We start from the raw sequence: 15,384 nt of genomic DNA on the forward strand, positions 1-15,384 counted from the left end.
GTCCAGACATTTTTGTCGTTCGCAGGAGCTTGTGCTTTTGTTTAGAGAGAGCGATGACCTCAGGCCATCTTTCTGCATAGTTCAAGGTCATGTGGCGGATTACGGAGCGCTATCCGGGTGCTTAGCGGGCTGCGGGAACGGTCTACTACAATTTTCTAATATGAGACCAGAGATGACCTCCGGAGTCCGCTGGAACGCTTGGATCTCCTGGGTCCTGGGCGGAGCCGAACGGATCGTCGTGTCGCATGCAAGGTCGGAAGCGTGTGTCTCAAACTGTTGCGTGCGGCAATTCGGAGCGGCGTTCGGACTGTCGGTTCGGATATCGGATCGGACGATTCTGCCGTCCATGTGTCTCGCGCTTTAGGATCTCTGAAACCATGGTCGCACTGTCCTGCGCGGGACGAGTGCAACGAGGACGGCTCGCAGGGGGCCGCTGCATACGCACCCGAAAATCCGCATCGCTGCGTTGCATGCGTATGCCACATGCGCACTGTGGGACACCCAACGATTACACAAACGCACAGCGCTTACGTTTTCTCATGCACGCAATACTTTAACTCTTTTTTGACCCTCCCTAATGTCTCCTGCCGGATACTTGAGTCCGACCGATATCTCATCGTGTCTTGACGTCTTGCAGCACAACGTTTATTCACCTCCCAGTGATAAGATAAGATTGTCCCATTGACATTGTTTCATGAGGTGCCTGCCACCTCCTGTGTATTATCGATCCCATTATCACGGGCCGTCATTCGAAGGGGTTTCGTCATAAATCGACCCACTTCAAACTGATTATAAATATAGGTCCCTGACGTTCATCACGATCTAGTCACCATCACCTGCTACGAGGAGTCTTATTAGCTACTGAAGCCGGCTCATCGGTCGTCAAACATTCGGTTAGTGTGCACGAGTCCTATTGTGTGTGCGTGTGTCACCAGAGCTTCAACAGATTTGAATGAATAATATACGAGGGCTTTTTTTTTCTTGTCCGCGCAGAATTTTTAATTTTTTAATAGAAATTTTTATTAAGCTGTTTTCTTTTTTGTCTTTGTGGTTAAGTTGGCGGTCAAGGTGGCCACAAGAAACGGGGTAAAATGGCCCAATTAGTTAGGTCATTAACTTAAAAAGTTTTAAGTCACCTTCCTTTTTCATTTTCAGCATTGGGAAGCATAATGTATTTGTAGAATTGACGCTCTACCACCGTATACGGTTTGTGTTTGCCGTGAAATTGTGATCGAAAAATCTGGGGTGAGTGCTACACGACGACAATTGTCATTCTTGTAGACAACCTCAATTCGGAACTATGCGAACAAAAAGCGCCAGTGTTGTCGATTCTTCAACCATCGGCCGGCTCCGCAAGCTAAGGCGACTGCAATAGCGCCGCCCGTTTACAGCTTAGTTTCGGTGTAAAGCTGTGTAGTCCCGCTACGTTTTACTCCCCATAGCACCAATTACAAATCTTTGCCTGACCGTATAGCGATCAAGCGCCAATTCTATTAATGGCTAATTAACCCACATCGCCTTCTTTTCTATCAGCCCCCATGGCCAGCAACGTTACTCGAGGGCTAAAAAAGATCTAACGCAAATTTCTTCCCATTGTGTAATTCTGTGTCGACTAAAAAACGACACCGTGCATACTTGGCGTATTAGGGATACTAGCGTTGTCTGATTTTATGATGAATGCTTAAAACGAACGTCACAAAATCCGCCCTAAATCTGGCATCCAAATAGTAAGTTTCTCTAATTAAGGAGGCTGAGTGACCACAAAAGTTGACTGTCTGGATGACGCGTCCTATTGCGTACGTGGTAAAACGCAAGGGCTGTTGGTGCATTCACAGGTCGCGAGGAACACGTTCTTTTTATTGTAACCACTAGCTGGTAAATTACATTTTTGTTGTTTTAGTAATGCGTTGCCCCCCGCATTAGCCTCTATCTACGGCCGGCAAAGTACAGTCGGATACTTCAGACATAATCTTTTTCCTAATGATCTGTCAAAGTATTAAAAAAAAGATATAGTTTTCGTAGTTATCGAATCATTCGCTACTACTGCCACTAAATGCTTTCTGAAGTACCTCACTACACACTGGAGGACAAATTAAGTTCACTGATTCCTTTTTGGCTTACCGGCCAGCTGGTTTCTATTTTGCGTCTACCGAACAAGGCGAACTAAAAACTTTCGAAGGGAGATAACATTTGTAGGCAATCAGGCACCATAGGTGACAGTAGGGTTAAAATTGTTTAGAATGCAAGTCACACGCTTGCCGCTGCATCACAGTGAGAGAAACGAACTCCTCCTCTAGTCGTTTTCACCGCAACAACCCCATTAAAAGTATAGTCCGGCTCCTCGCGGAGGAACACTAATTTCCCACTTTTACGCGGTGTAGGTACAATTTAGATTAGATATATGCTATCTTCTCAAGACGGGGCTTCCTCCAACCATCAAATCGTGTACCATCTACTTCGCGCGGCTTATGAACAATGCGCAAAACTCGCTCTTTTTCTTTTTCTTTTTTTCTTGAGGTGACGAGTCTAATGATAACAAGGCCATGTCGCCGGAATTCCGACGTCACCGGCCGGAGGCTAGCGTGGGACATAGAGTGAACTGCGTCAGCGGTCGGCTAGAGCACGTGTCTTCACTAATAAGGCGCGAGTCCCAGACGAACGCTGTCGTAACATTCGTGCTTAATCTGTGCCCCTTGCTGCAACCTCTGATAGGGGAAGTGAAAAAAATCCTGCAATAGGTCTTTGTTATCTAGGAGGCCCTGATTAAACTTTTTTTCGCTCGCTTTCTCTCTTCCTAGACAAACGAATTCGCTTCTTGCATAAGCCTACAGCTGGTTCGCACACTTGCAATAAACTGCTTACGACCGTAAGCCTTTGAACCTCTTCAAATGTCTCACGGCAAGAGAACACCCTGACGTTATCTATCAGCTAACCGCGCGGAATACTTATTTCTCTCTATATTTATTTTATTTCGCGTATCATTACTTTTTTTTTTGCAGACTTTTGACAATGTTATAGAGTATAGACGACCGATTTTCATATATAGTATAGGTACACTTGATATCGCAAATACCGCAAAACATTCGCTTTAGTGAAATGCAGTTCCAGGGTCACCTCATAGATGGCGCCGGCGCGCGGTGCGTTCTAGGGTTACACAAAGGGAAAGCGCGCTGGTATGCTCTAGGGCTACACAGAGGAGCCCGCCGGCTTAGACACGATTAGTACTAGACCCCCGTTCAAAATGGGATAGCTATATACATCATCATCATCATCATCGTTCTCTTGTCGTAAGAGATAACAAGAACTCGGTCGCGAGCAAACGCAAGGGTACGAACGGGTCTTATAGGCCCGTTCACGCTCTGTCTTTGAATACGACTGATTGAGACAAGACTGGTCTTTAAGCCTCTACTGATGACTTACGACCGGCTGCGCAGCAATTCAGCCGGACGTAAGCCGTCACAAGAGGTTTGAAAACCTATCTCGTCTCAGTCGGCCGCGTGTGTGAATGAGCCTTTACTCGTCGTTAGTCCCGTGGTGTGAAAACGGAGTATTATTTCCTCGAAGTTTAACTTTTTTTTATTGTCTTCCATAGACTCATTTGTTAAAGACCAAACCATGAGGGCAGTCCTTGTGGTGCCGTTCCTTTTGGCCGCCGCGGTGGCCGCTCCTGCCTCCGGTGGCGAAGAGCAATGCGACCCGGCAAAGTGCAAGGGAAGCGAGAACTGCATGTGCGCCAGCATCAAGCCTCCCAATGGCATAGAGGCCAAGGACATGCCCCAGCTGGTCATGCTCGCCTTCGAAGGTGCCGTGAATACCGTGAACATGCCCTTCTACCGTGAGCTCATGGACACCACCGACAGGAAGAACAAGCAGAGCGGGTGCAGGATCGGAACCACCTTCTTCGTGAATCACGAGTACCTCGACTACTCGGCCGTGCACGAGCTCCACAACAGGGGCAGCGAAATCGCACTGCGATCAATCACGTACGTATACAGACCGGCTTTCTGTCTGCCGCCTTCTACATGAAGGGTTTAACTACGGCCACTAAATAGGCCACGCCTATAATATCGGCTCTCCACACACCGATTTTCTTGCATCGCCGAAGGGTACGTGGATGTAGCAGGAACGATGGGAGGGCGGAGTCAGAGGGCACTCTCCCCGTGATCACGTATTTTTTGGGGGAATTTCTTCAAAACAGCGGGGGTCTACAGGTGGTGGGGGTCAGTGCATCTGTGTGTGGGAGGAGGGGAGGCCGGGGGGGGGGGGGGGGGGAGGGGGAGCGAGCGAGCCCTCGCACAGTTGGCGTGTATGGGGGAGGAACGACGGGAAGAGGGAGAGCAGTGCCTCTGCTGTAGAGTGGAGTTTTTCGTTCGTACAGCAGCAGTTTTTACGAGTAAGGGGCGCTAACAGCTTTATCTATAAAGAAGAAACTATGAATGTAGTTTTACAATGAATCTTAGCGGTGTAAAACGAGCCGTAAAAACTGGTGGCAGCAGATAGGCAGCTCAATCTTTCCATTGAATGTGCCTTTAGATTGTCCTTTTACCTGGTGAAATCTGAAGACGTAGGTTTCGGTTTGTGCTAAAATATACTTATGAATTCGCCAGGATGAATGGCGAAAGTGTTTGCAGACGATCGAGTTAGCGATGACCGTAACTTCTGGCGCCATCTGCCGATAGGCGCAGCGAGCGGACAGCGAAGAGTTTTATCTGCTCGCAGCGACTGCGAGCAGATAAAACTAAAAGATAAAAAAATAGAATGCGCCAACTCTTGGAACTGAAGCTTTCACTTCATATCTACAATGACATAAAACGTGGCCTGCCCCCATTCTTCGAATCATTCTTTCTAAGTAGTACGCACTAGACTCTTCGTCATAGCTCATATAACACCTCGGTCAAGAAGCAACAATGACACATATCAATTGGCCTACTTAACGGGGCCATGAAATGAATTTTGGGCTGGGATAAATGAACCTAGATTGGGATTTCACTAATAGCATATCGCTTAATGGGCCAAAAGAAAGAACGTTGAAAGTCAAAAGCCTGACTTTCGTTACTAAAACCTGAAAACACAGCGGACTCTGTTCTACCTCCCTCCCTTCGAAAGCGCTCTGCCTTTTCACTGTGATACATCCGCGGTACCCCCAAAGCGCGTCACCCGGACCAACCGCACATCACACGACACCGGATTTCACTTATTCCCTCCCTTTACCCCTAAGCTGACAGTGTGGTTGGAAGCTATGCATTTGCCGGACCAATCAGCCGCCTCCTTTTCATTACTTGACTTAACTTACTACAGGTGGGTCTGCGCGAGGGAGCGTAATCACATGGCAAAAGTTTGGCTGGCCCAACGAGCACGTAGCTTCTGCGGCACTGTCACTTCAAGGGTGAACAAGCTGGGGAAAGCTACTTTAGTCCGAGTTTTGAGCGACGGGCTAATCTTCTATACTCCGCGACAACTTTTCTTGGCAATGCAGTGGAAGGTACAGGCCCGCGTCCCCTCTCCCATTTTGAGTGTGCGCGGGCTCCTCCTCTCTCCGGAAATGAGGAGAGGAGGAGAGCCTGCGTACACTCAAAATGGGAGAGAGAACGCGGGCCTGTACCTTCCACTGCATCGCCAAGAAACGTTGTTGCGGAGTATAGGAGGAGAATGGGCGGTGGGGGCGTCCGGGTACACAAACGAGGGTCCGAGAAAGAGGGGAGCCCCTCCTTTCCGTTTTCTTTAATTGTTTGTTACAAGGCGCGATTTTTGAGTTGAGGAGGAAAGCTAAGAAAGAAAATGTTGAAAAATTCGTTTCATGACCCTTTAATGCCTGATTTCCTAAACAAACACTGAGCCAATTTATAAATTAAGCAAAACTGTACGTAGCTCAACGCACAGTTTTAAAACAGCATAAAAAACCTATTATGCTGGAGAATAAATATTCTAACACGTCATTTACCTTGCCCTCTTGATTACAAGGATGTACCCCATTGTTAATTTTTGAATAATCGTGTTCAACTGTTTAAGTAACCAATGTGCACAATATGTAGCGTTTTTGTTACGAATATTTTTTTACTATTTTTTTCTTGCATTTTTTGTTGTTTTCTACTTAGATATTATTTCGTTTTTGTTGCCCATTGAGCTATGTAAACAAGTAACAAGGCAACGAACAGGGATTCGCTAGGCAGAGCGTATTTGTCTTCAGCCCTACTACCCTAGACTAACGTTTGTTTCGGACGTAGTCGACAATACGAGGTGATGTGGCCAATCAGACAACATCAGAAGAGCACCATCATAGTGTTGTTAGTCTCAAGAATACACCTACGCCATGAAATTGCACCGGGTAAAATGTACTATCTAAATGCGCATTCAGTGAAATTTTGAACTTTCTATGAGCAGGCCTCGATTTTTCCTACTCGTTTTACCGCGCTAGGATCCAGTGTAATCACCCTGTAGAAACATCCTAAAGAAGACAACAAAAAAGGTTACTAACGCAGTCGTCTGTGTAGATTAAAAAAATTAAAGGTAGCAGCAAAGCAAAAAAAAAAATTATACGACATTTAGTTTGTTCGTTGGCCGTGTGAACAATCAAAAATTACCGTTCTTCTTTGTGACTTTTAATTGTGATACTTTGTACGTACGGCATCTTCTCGTCACTAAATAATGAGTCTAAAGCTATTGAGGGGGAGATCGAACAGTCCCGCCTCTAGTGGCATCCTTCAGCTGTGGGGATAACAAACCGAACTTTTTTTGTTTGTTTTTGATCAACGATATTGAAGATGACGATTAAAAGGGCCGCTCCTCGTGCGACCAAAGCGCTGGTAAGAGCGAAGGGCTCGTGCCCAGACACTGCATGACGAGGCTCAATTTTTTTGTTATGCCCTGTTAGAGAACATTGGGCTGTGGAAGCAACAAGCTAGATAAAGCGCCTCCTATAGTTTGATCTCCTGCCTAATAGACGTTAGGTATATCATGTAATGGATCTTCCGTGCAATTGTACACCGCGCAACGTAATCCTCGTTAGCCCAATCGCTGATATTTTGTTTTAACTTTTATTCGCACATATTCGCGTGAAATGAAAACTTTTACAATCTAAGTTGGTGGTGGCCCGCATAAGCAAATTTTGTTCTCGCTTTGATAATATATATACTGTTTTTGAATACAATCAAAACAAACAAAAATTGGGAAAACTGACGATTGCGCATTCGCGCAAGATGCTTCGCGCTCTGTGCTGTAAAACATGGTCTCGTTGTTGTTGTTTTTTTGTTATTCTTTTTTTTTTTCCCCTAAATTTGTTATTTAGCCGATTTTGACATTCACCGTACTGCAAAAATCAAAATTTACTTCGTTTTATTTATTTTCGCAACTTTGATAATTATCTTATCTTACTGAGATTAAAAGCTTTCCTCGTCAAATTAGACGATAAAACTTACTAATTTAACTAATTTCTTACTAATTTAACAAATAATTCCAGATATATTTTTACAGGAAACTGGCTTTCCCATATGCTGCGGTAAAATGCGTTTATTTACTACGTAACGAAACGGCTCAGCGAGGTGTACGCTGCGTAGTAAGTTGAGAGATTCTGATGGAGGGTCTGGTAACAGGGCAGCTCTCCTCCGCGAACGAAACTTGAGCGAGAGAGAGAGATGGCGTTTGCGTGTGAGCGGGGCATCGGCGGTTGGATTTCGTACGAGAGTTCTTATACGCGTAGTCGCTGCATAACGTTGAGCGTACCTGCCGGATACGAGCAATGCATATCACTGGCGCTTCATTGACTTTTACAACATAAGAAGAGCGGAGGAAGTAGAAAGTTTCAGTAGAAACTTCCGCCATCTCCGATAACGATGCTGGACACTCCGGCTGCACCTTCGCACATGCATGGTGTATACCGTTATCGGAGTTTTCCGGAATGATTCACTGAAATTCCCCGACAAACAAACCACTACCGCAATCGTAAGATTAAACGTACATGACTCTAACCGATCGTTAGGCTGTACCGGAACAACTTGTAATCGTACCGGGAAACATTTAACGGTCACATTTATACGGGAACCGCGCTCGCTGGCTCGCAACAACTCGTGTTGCTGCTGAATGTGTGTGCCGACAACGAGTTTCAACCATGGGTCGGTCGGTTGCCTCGATTAGACACCCGAACTCGTTAAGCCACAGTTATACGGCTAATACCTCATGCGAAGGAAAGTCTGCAGAAACGGTCCGAGGCGTACGTTTTTTCCTTGTATAACGGTCCCGTCATATTGGTCATACGAAAACTGTCTACAGACATGGTCTAAGCATATATATGTATAAAGCAGACATGCGTCATAGATGCTTGAGAAGATCTCCGCGGATAAATCTGTCATCGTGTCCCCAAAGAGACTCCCAGTCTTCTGTATTATGTATTAGCAGACTGCGGTTTGAGACTTCCTTTAGACAGTCATGGGAACATGAGAATGCTGACGTCTCCCGTTGCCTCTTCCAGACTCAACGGCACCATGGCTTACTGGTCGGACCTCGACACCGACGGCTGGAAAGCCGAGATCGTCGGCGAGCGCGACCTGCTGGCCACCCAAGCCGCAATCCCGGCTTCGGACATCTACGGCATGCAGGCTCCCCTCCTGACCACCGGCGGCGACAAGAGCTTCAAGATGATCAAGGAGGCGGGACTCCTCTACGACGCATCTATCCCGCACAACCGTGTGAAGGACAGCGGCAGGATCATGTTCCCGTACACGCTCGACTATGGGCTCCAGACCCCTTGCGTCATCGAGCCCTGCCCCGAGGACAAGTACCCTGGAGTGTGGGCCATCCCACTGAACGTGTGGTTTAAGGAAAACCAGATCGAACACCTGAAGATAGACTTCCCCTGCTCGACCATCGACAGTTGCACACCGCCGCCTGCGTCGGCGGACGAAGCGTACGAGTTCCTCATGTAAGTGGCCTCCACATCTTGAAGGCGCGAACATTTTCAAATCGATTCCGGTATCATTACCATCTTTATGGTGGAGCACATCGCTATCTTAACGACGTTCTGACGGTAGTATTCGGCATTACCCTGTCACATACATCGTAGAGTGTACGTACTTACAGACCCATTGCGTGCTAAGCTTACAGCCTTGTGGAAGCTACGCGTTCGCCGAACTAACTAGCCGCCTTCCTTCCATCGCCTGACTTCGCTCTCCGGGCGTGGATATGGGCGGCAGCTTGATCACGTGACGAAATAGAGACGCATGACCGGCTGGTCCAACTAGCACATAGCTTCGACCGCACTGCCAGCATATATATACATATATGGGTGAACGAAGTATAGCGTCTCCATACCCTCTCCCCCCCCCCCCCTTTCCACAGAGGCCCTAATATTTCGTCTGGAACGAAATCCCTAAATCGATCGTGCAATATCACCTTATTTAAATAACAAAGTGCCCTGACGTCATGTGCATCACTTTTTTATGCCCCCAATTACCAAAAAAAATCATTCGATTTATATTCTATTACCGTGATATGCCGATATATAGCCTACACAAAATCAAAAGAAAATTGGGCGAAAATTAGGTGAAAATTAGGAGTGGACTAACTTTCGACTTGCAGACAAAAAAAGTTTTTTTTTCTTTTTTTATGGTGTGTTTTTGACAAATGTTTACCGCGGCGAGGGGAAACGAAGCAAACTTGACTGACGAAAATAATCCCTGGACAAGGTGAACAAGAGCGACAGAGGACAAACACAAATCTCTAAACTCAGCCCGGTGACTGGTGCGCGACCGAAAGAATCCGCCTGGTCCGGGTATCGAAGCCGGGACCACTCCATTACAGGTGGAGCGCGTACCAACACAGCCAACCAGGGGTTAGGCGTCAGTAGAGCAAACGGGTCTTATCAGCCGCCACTAGTCTAACACAAACAAGGGTGAAGCTTGCAATTTAAGGTTATGATTATAATGCAATAAACATTATCTATGAACGCATCTGTATAAAAGAATAGCATCATCCACAGCATACACACTTTGATCCCACTTTGGACCGTCCAGAAAAATCGGTTTCTCAACGTATCGTGCTGGAATTTGCTACAGAGGTGCGTCTAGGTTGTGCACGCATAAGGTTAAAATATCAACGAATAAACTACGATGCAGACGGTGTTCGTTAACTTGAAGACGTTGCCGACAGATGGCGTGTGCATCGAAAAACCAACCGAAAGAACGAAAAGGAGACTGGAGAATACGCAAGGAGGGAAAGTAGGCAGGAGAGCTGGTTGGTAAACATCACTGAAAGAAAACCTGATACTGGGAAACAAAGAAACGGACAGCACGAAACAAAAACTGCGTCGTGTTATCCGTTTTTTTTTTTGTTTTTTTTTTTATCTGTCTCATTTTTAGGTTTTCTTTCAATGACTGGAGGATTAGTGGCAAAGGACAAAAGCAAAGTGACCGGGAAGGACAAGGGGAAAGTGAAAGAAATAGGTGCTTTTTTCGTTTGATATTTCTTTTGCTAGGTACCAACATTGTTCGGAACCGCCCGATTCAAAGGGAACAGCTAAAACGTCATCCTCATCATCATCATCTTCCGCTAGATCGTATGCTATCGAAACCCGAATCGGCACGCCAGGCACGCTTGCTGCGCCTTGGATGCATACGCCATCTGCCGGCAGCGTCTCCGAGTCAACGAGCACCGTCTGCGTCGCGCGGGAAAAAACGAGGGTGTTCAAACAAGAAAAAGTTACAGGGTTTTTTTTCACCGCAAAATTAAACTACGCAATGACCGACCGCTCATTCTCCACCGAAAGGTAACGCTAGAGGTCCGAACGAGATGCCGATGTTTCGGCAGTTGACGATATTTTGTTAAAAAGTTATAAGTGATTTCCTGAAAATTTCTATGGGCAAATAGGGCCCATTTTCGCCCGGTTTCCGTTCCTGCCGCCATTAGAGCACACCACGTATCCGAAAGCGTTGTCGGCCACAATTTTTCCATTGACATTTTCAGAAAAATAATTTGTAACTTTTGAAGAAAATATTGGTTCTCGCTGAAACTTTGCCATCTGGTTCGGACCTTTAGCACTACATTGGGGCGGAGAATGAGCGTCCGGCAATGCCTAATTTATTTTTGTGGCGAAAAAAAAATCCTGTAAATTTTTTCGGGGACACCCTACCGATTGTCCGACACAGGTTCTATTTTTTTCTTTCTCGAACGAGATAAGTAGGAACCAATCAAGCAGCGCCAAAAATGCATTTGTTACAGTATTTCGACGACGAGCAAAAATGCTCGTCGTCTCTGTGCGTTTGCCGTGCCCAGCTTCACCAATCAGGTATACAGTGAACGCCCCATAATCCTGCGCTTTGTTCTGTGCGTTGTCGGTTGAGCCGGTGACTGCGAGCAAACACAGACGACGTGTGCCATGACGATGTATCTTTTCAAGCGACTTGATTGGCTCCGTCGGATCAGATTGTCAGCTCTAATTAGACTTAATGCGAAACAAAGTATATAAAAAAACACTATTTTATAAACACACGTTTGCAAATCTCACAGGGCCAACTTCAAGGAGTTCTACGAGAACAACAAGGCACCGTTCCCGATGTTCCTGCACGAAGGCTGGCTTCGAGAAGGAGACAGAAAGGCAGGGTTCCTCAGGTTCATCGACTGGCTTTTGGCCAAGGACGACGTCTTCCTGGTCACCGTCAAAGAGGTCATCGAGTTCATGAAGGACCCCAAGCCCGCCAAGTCTTACAAGGAGTCGCGGTGCGTGACCGAAGTCAAGCCGAGTGACAAGTGCAAGAACCCCGAGGTCTGCGTCTACCCCAGGGTCAAGATCGGCTACAACATTGGTGACCGGGTGATGCGAAGTTGCGTCAAGTGCGCTCCGGAATACCCGTGGGTCAGAGCCGAAAACAACTGAGCCTATCTCAGTCCCCATTCTTCCCCTTCTTCATTTGTCTCAGCGTTGATGTTCGGCGCTTATTTATGACGCTTTCGCTCGCTTCTGAAATAAACAAGTTCAAAACTGCTCCTGTCGCAGGCTTTTTTTAGGGGCGAAGTTTCTTAGAGTCTAGCCTTGTTCGTTCGCGCTCACATCGATTGTGCTCGTGCTCGTGAGCTCACGTGCTCACGTGCTCACATGCTCACGTGCTCGTTTAGGGCAAAAAAAAATTATGGAAAGAGAAGATGTTTGCGCAGTCGACAGGATTCGAACCTGTGCGGGGAGACCCCAATGGATTTCTAGTCCATTGCCTTAACCACTCGGCCAGGACTGCGTAATGAGTCGGGGGCTCTGAGATGTTGTAGTAACTCAAGAGCTGGAGATGTCATGGATGAAAGGTTGCATGTAGACACTCAACGTCTATACAGGAGAGGGCGCTGCGGTCAAATTCGTACATAATCGCGTTAAACTTTGCATCATCAGCACATTGAGCACCAACCGCACTACATATGAACAAAATCAGTATCATCAGCACCACCAGAGCTTCGCCCCGATCAACATCATTCACCACGGAAAGATGCTTTTTTTTTTTTTTTTTTTTTTTTTGTGTTGTTGAAATTTTATGTTAGTCTTTGATATTTACGAATTCAAAACGGCCATCTTCACCTGTGATCAACTCAGGGGCGTGGGGACTATTCGGGAGTGTATGCGCGTGTGTGTGTGTGGGGGGGGGGGGGGGGGGGGGCGTTCCCTTCCCCCTTCTCTCTTGTTACGACGCCACTTGGTTGACTACTTGCGCAATCGTCCTCTTCTCTGTTTAGCTTTCAATTTCTTTGTTCTTGCTCTTTGAGTGCCGATTGGACTAAAAAGTTTCAGGAGCATCTTGAGGTAGTCTCAAGCCTATACACCGTTTGGAGATAAAACTAAAACAAAAAACGCACCAAGAAAAACTCCATTCGTGGATTCTTCGGAAATGCGTTAGCTCGACCCTTGAAAACGCCACAGGGAAACACTAACCCTGACCCCTTCACTTTTTTCTTTTGGCTTTCCCTTTTGCTTCCTCTATTTTTGCTGCCTCTTTTTGGCCTTCTTATTGGATCAGTGTTATCGTTTCCCAAGGAGGACGTGCGTGGCGTTTTCCATGGGTTACGCTAACGAATTCCTCAAGAACCCACCAATGCATGTTGCTGTAATTTTGTTCACCCCTTTTTTCTACTCTGCCTGTCAGGGTACGTCGACGCCCTTGGATACAGTCATCCATATCACTCGCAGAGTGAACCGCATCCATCGTTTTAACTACACACACGCATCACTGCCACGCACTGCTACTACGGAAACCCAAAGCGAAAGAAAACAACGGGCGACGGCAGAGCGACAACTGAGCACACCCTCATTTCACCGCGACGCGGCACAACACTTCATAGATACCAAAGCCGTAGTGCTGAATGAGATGGCGTCATCACAGAAGGCCAACGCTGGACACCGATTGGACGCGGCGATTCTGTCAACGTTCGGCTCAAACTTGATTCGATGAAAAACGCTGACGCAAGACTTGTTTCCAATCTGTCTCCAGCGTTGGTCTTCTCTGATTAAATATTTACCAATGTGATCGGTTCGCAGAAAGAGAAAACGGTGTGCTAATAGCGGTAAAAAAAAATTATTTCTTCCTTTCATATTACTACGAGCTCCAATATTGAGGCTACTTTTTTTGTGTTACATCGTCCTGCACAAAAACTATTATCGGCGTCTGCTACCGATCCCCGAATTATCAGCGGCATGTTTTGCAAAGAGCTTCATTCTCTGCTGCAGCAGAGAATGAAGCCGCTCATTGATTTCAAGCATGCTTGAAATCAATGTTCGGTACCCAAGGTCAAATGTCTTAGTCTTTTACGACTTTAACTTCCCTAACATAGATTATCTTAGTCTAACAACTAGTGAATCCAGTGAAGCCAGGGATATACTCAATCTATGCTTAAACCATAATCTCACCCAAGTCGTCAACAAACCTACACGTGAAGACAGCATCCCTGATCTTGTTTACGACGTCACCAGGCCTCGTGACATCCATTAGCCAAACTATGGTGCCTGGATCGCGGCTTCGACTGGTGTGTTTAACGTCTTATCCCGCCCATACGTCAAAGGTGGTCCCCAAGTGGCAACAAATGACATCATAAAAGCAGGAGTGTCATGCTGTTGCCTGTCGCGATCCTGGCGGTTGGCCGTAAAAATGCTGTCGAAAAGCACGAGCGAACGCGAGTGTCGCTGTCGTCACGGCGTCCTAGGCGTCCCAACTTCCGGCTGCCCTAGCTTCCGTGAACTGTCACAGTGAAGAGCGACCTGCAGCAGAACAGGCGTCTACCATATATACCACAACTGTTGGGACGCCGCCAGGGTCGCGACCGGCGACAGCATGACACTTTTATGACGTCATCAGGCGGAAATTGAGGGACCACTTTTTTGGCCGCGGTAAACACACCAGCGGGAGACGCGGTCCAAGCACCATAGCCAAACGAAAGGTTTTAGCGACCACAATTGGCTGACTTCGGAGTTATCGTTCCTTACCTATCCATTATAGAAACTCATCCTCAAAGTATTATCAACGACTACTCCAACGCCAATTTCGACGCAATGAACAGGAATCTTTCTGCATATCTATGATATATGCCGCCAGTTTTTACTCTATAGGACCGCGGCACAGAACTCGTTACTTTTTTAAAAACAAGTTAAATAATCTCTTTGACTTGTTTCTACCCTCTGTCCTTGTACGAAGTGATGATTTGCAACCCATAGTATAACTAAGCATTAAGGTCTCTCAATAATAAAAAAAGCAATCGTTTAGAAGAGCAGGGTGCCTAGACTGGGACGCTGCCTGGGATGCCTACTTTTTGTGTCTTAAGACCTACACTCGGAACCTTCGTCTGGCTAGACATAAGTTCTTTTTGAGGATTTTTCTAGTATCCTGCGTAACAACCCTAAACAAATCTGGAAGGTAATATCCTCTGACTATCGCTCCTCCTCTATCCAGCTAACCGATGAGGACGGTTCCCCAATATCTGAAACGGACAGTGCCACAGCATTAAACGACCATTTTTCGTTTGTGTTTGCATCAGAAGACGCCGACGTCCGTATATTAGCAGCATTACCGTACGAGTCTATGAAACCTATTGACATCTCATGCGCTGGATAAATAAACTCCTTGACAACTTGAAATTTACATCCTTCTGAAGACCTGACGACATCACCCCCGAAATTCTTCACTACACCAAAGCAATGTCTAGCGAATTTCTCTACTTAATATTCTCATCGTCACTATCACAGGGATGCCTACCTCCGTCTGGAAGCTGGGTAAGGTCGTTCCAGTCCTTAAAATTGGAAATCGTTCTTCGGTTTCCCATTGCCGCCCTATATCTCTAACATGCGTAGCTTCAAAACTTCTAGAGCATATTATCTACTCAAACGTTGTATCTCATCTTGAGAGAAATAACTTCTTTTACAACAAG

General features: G+C 46.4%; 1 protein-coding gene and 1 pseudogene across 1 annotated transcript; both read left to right on the forward strand.

Annotated features, from left to right (window-relative positions):
* Positions 1-722: 722 nt before the first annotated feature.
* Positions 723-11,973, forward strand: LOC8023592 (chitin deacetylase 8). Its single transcript, XM_029993985.3, has 4 exons — positions 723-893; positions 3,593-3,983; positions 8,465-8,914; positions 11,497-11,973. Exons 2-4 carry the CDS (start codon positions 3,616-3,618, stop codon positions 11,861-11,863), a joined length of 1,185 nt encoding a protein of 394 aa, XP_029849845.2. The 5' UTR covers positions 723-893; positions 3,593-3,615; the 3' UTR covers positions 11,864-11,973.
* A 1,506-nt stretch (positions 11,974-13,479) lies between these two features.
* On the forward strand, positions 13,480-14,628 carry LOC120837842 (annotated as a pseudogene).
* Positions 14,629-15,384: the final 756 nt, after the last annotated feature.

This window comes from Ixodes scapularis, unplaced genomic scaffold, assembly GCF_016920785.2.
Source record: "Ixodes scapularis isolate PalLabHiFi unplaced genomic scaffold, ASM1692078v2 PGA_scaffold8__174_contigs__length_109621045, whole genome shotgun sequence".
NCBI classification, from domain to species: Eukaryota; Metazoa; Arthropoda; class Arachnida; order Ixodida; family Ixodidae; genus Ixodes; species Ixodes scapularis.

Bases quoted from the DNA above. Each gene is read 5' to 3' on its own strand.
- LOC8023592 (XM_029993985.3), top strand. From the start codon at position 3,616: ATGAGGGCAGTCCTTGTGGTGCCGTTCCTTTTGGCCGCCGCGGTGGCC. The intron at 3,984-8,464 runs GTACGTATACAG...TGCCTCTTCCAG, and splicing joins ATCGCACTGCGATCAATCAC to ACTCAACGGCACCATGGCTT. The intron at 8,915-11,496 runs GTAAGTGGCCTC...CAAATCTCACAG, and splicing joins GAAGCGTACGAGTTCCTCAT to GGCCAACTTCAAGGAGTTCT.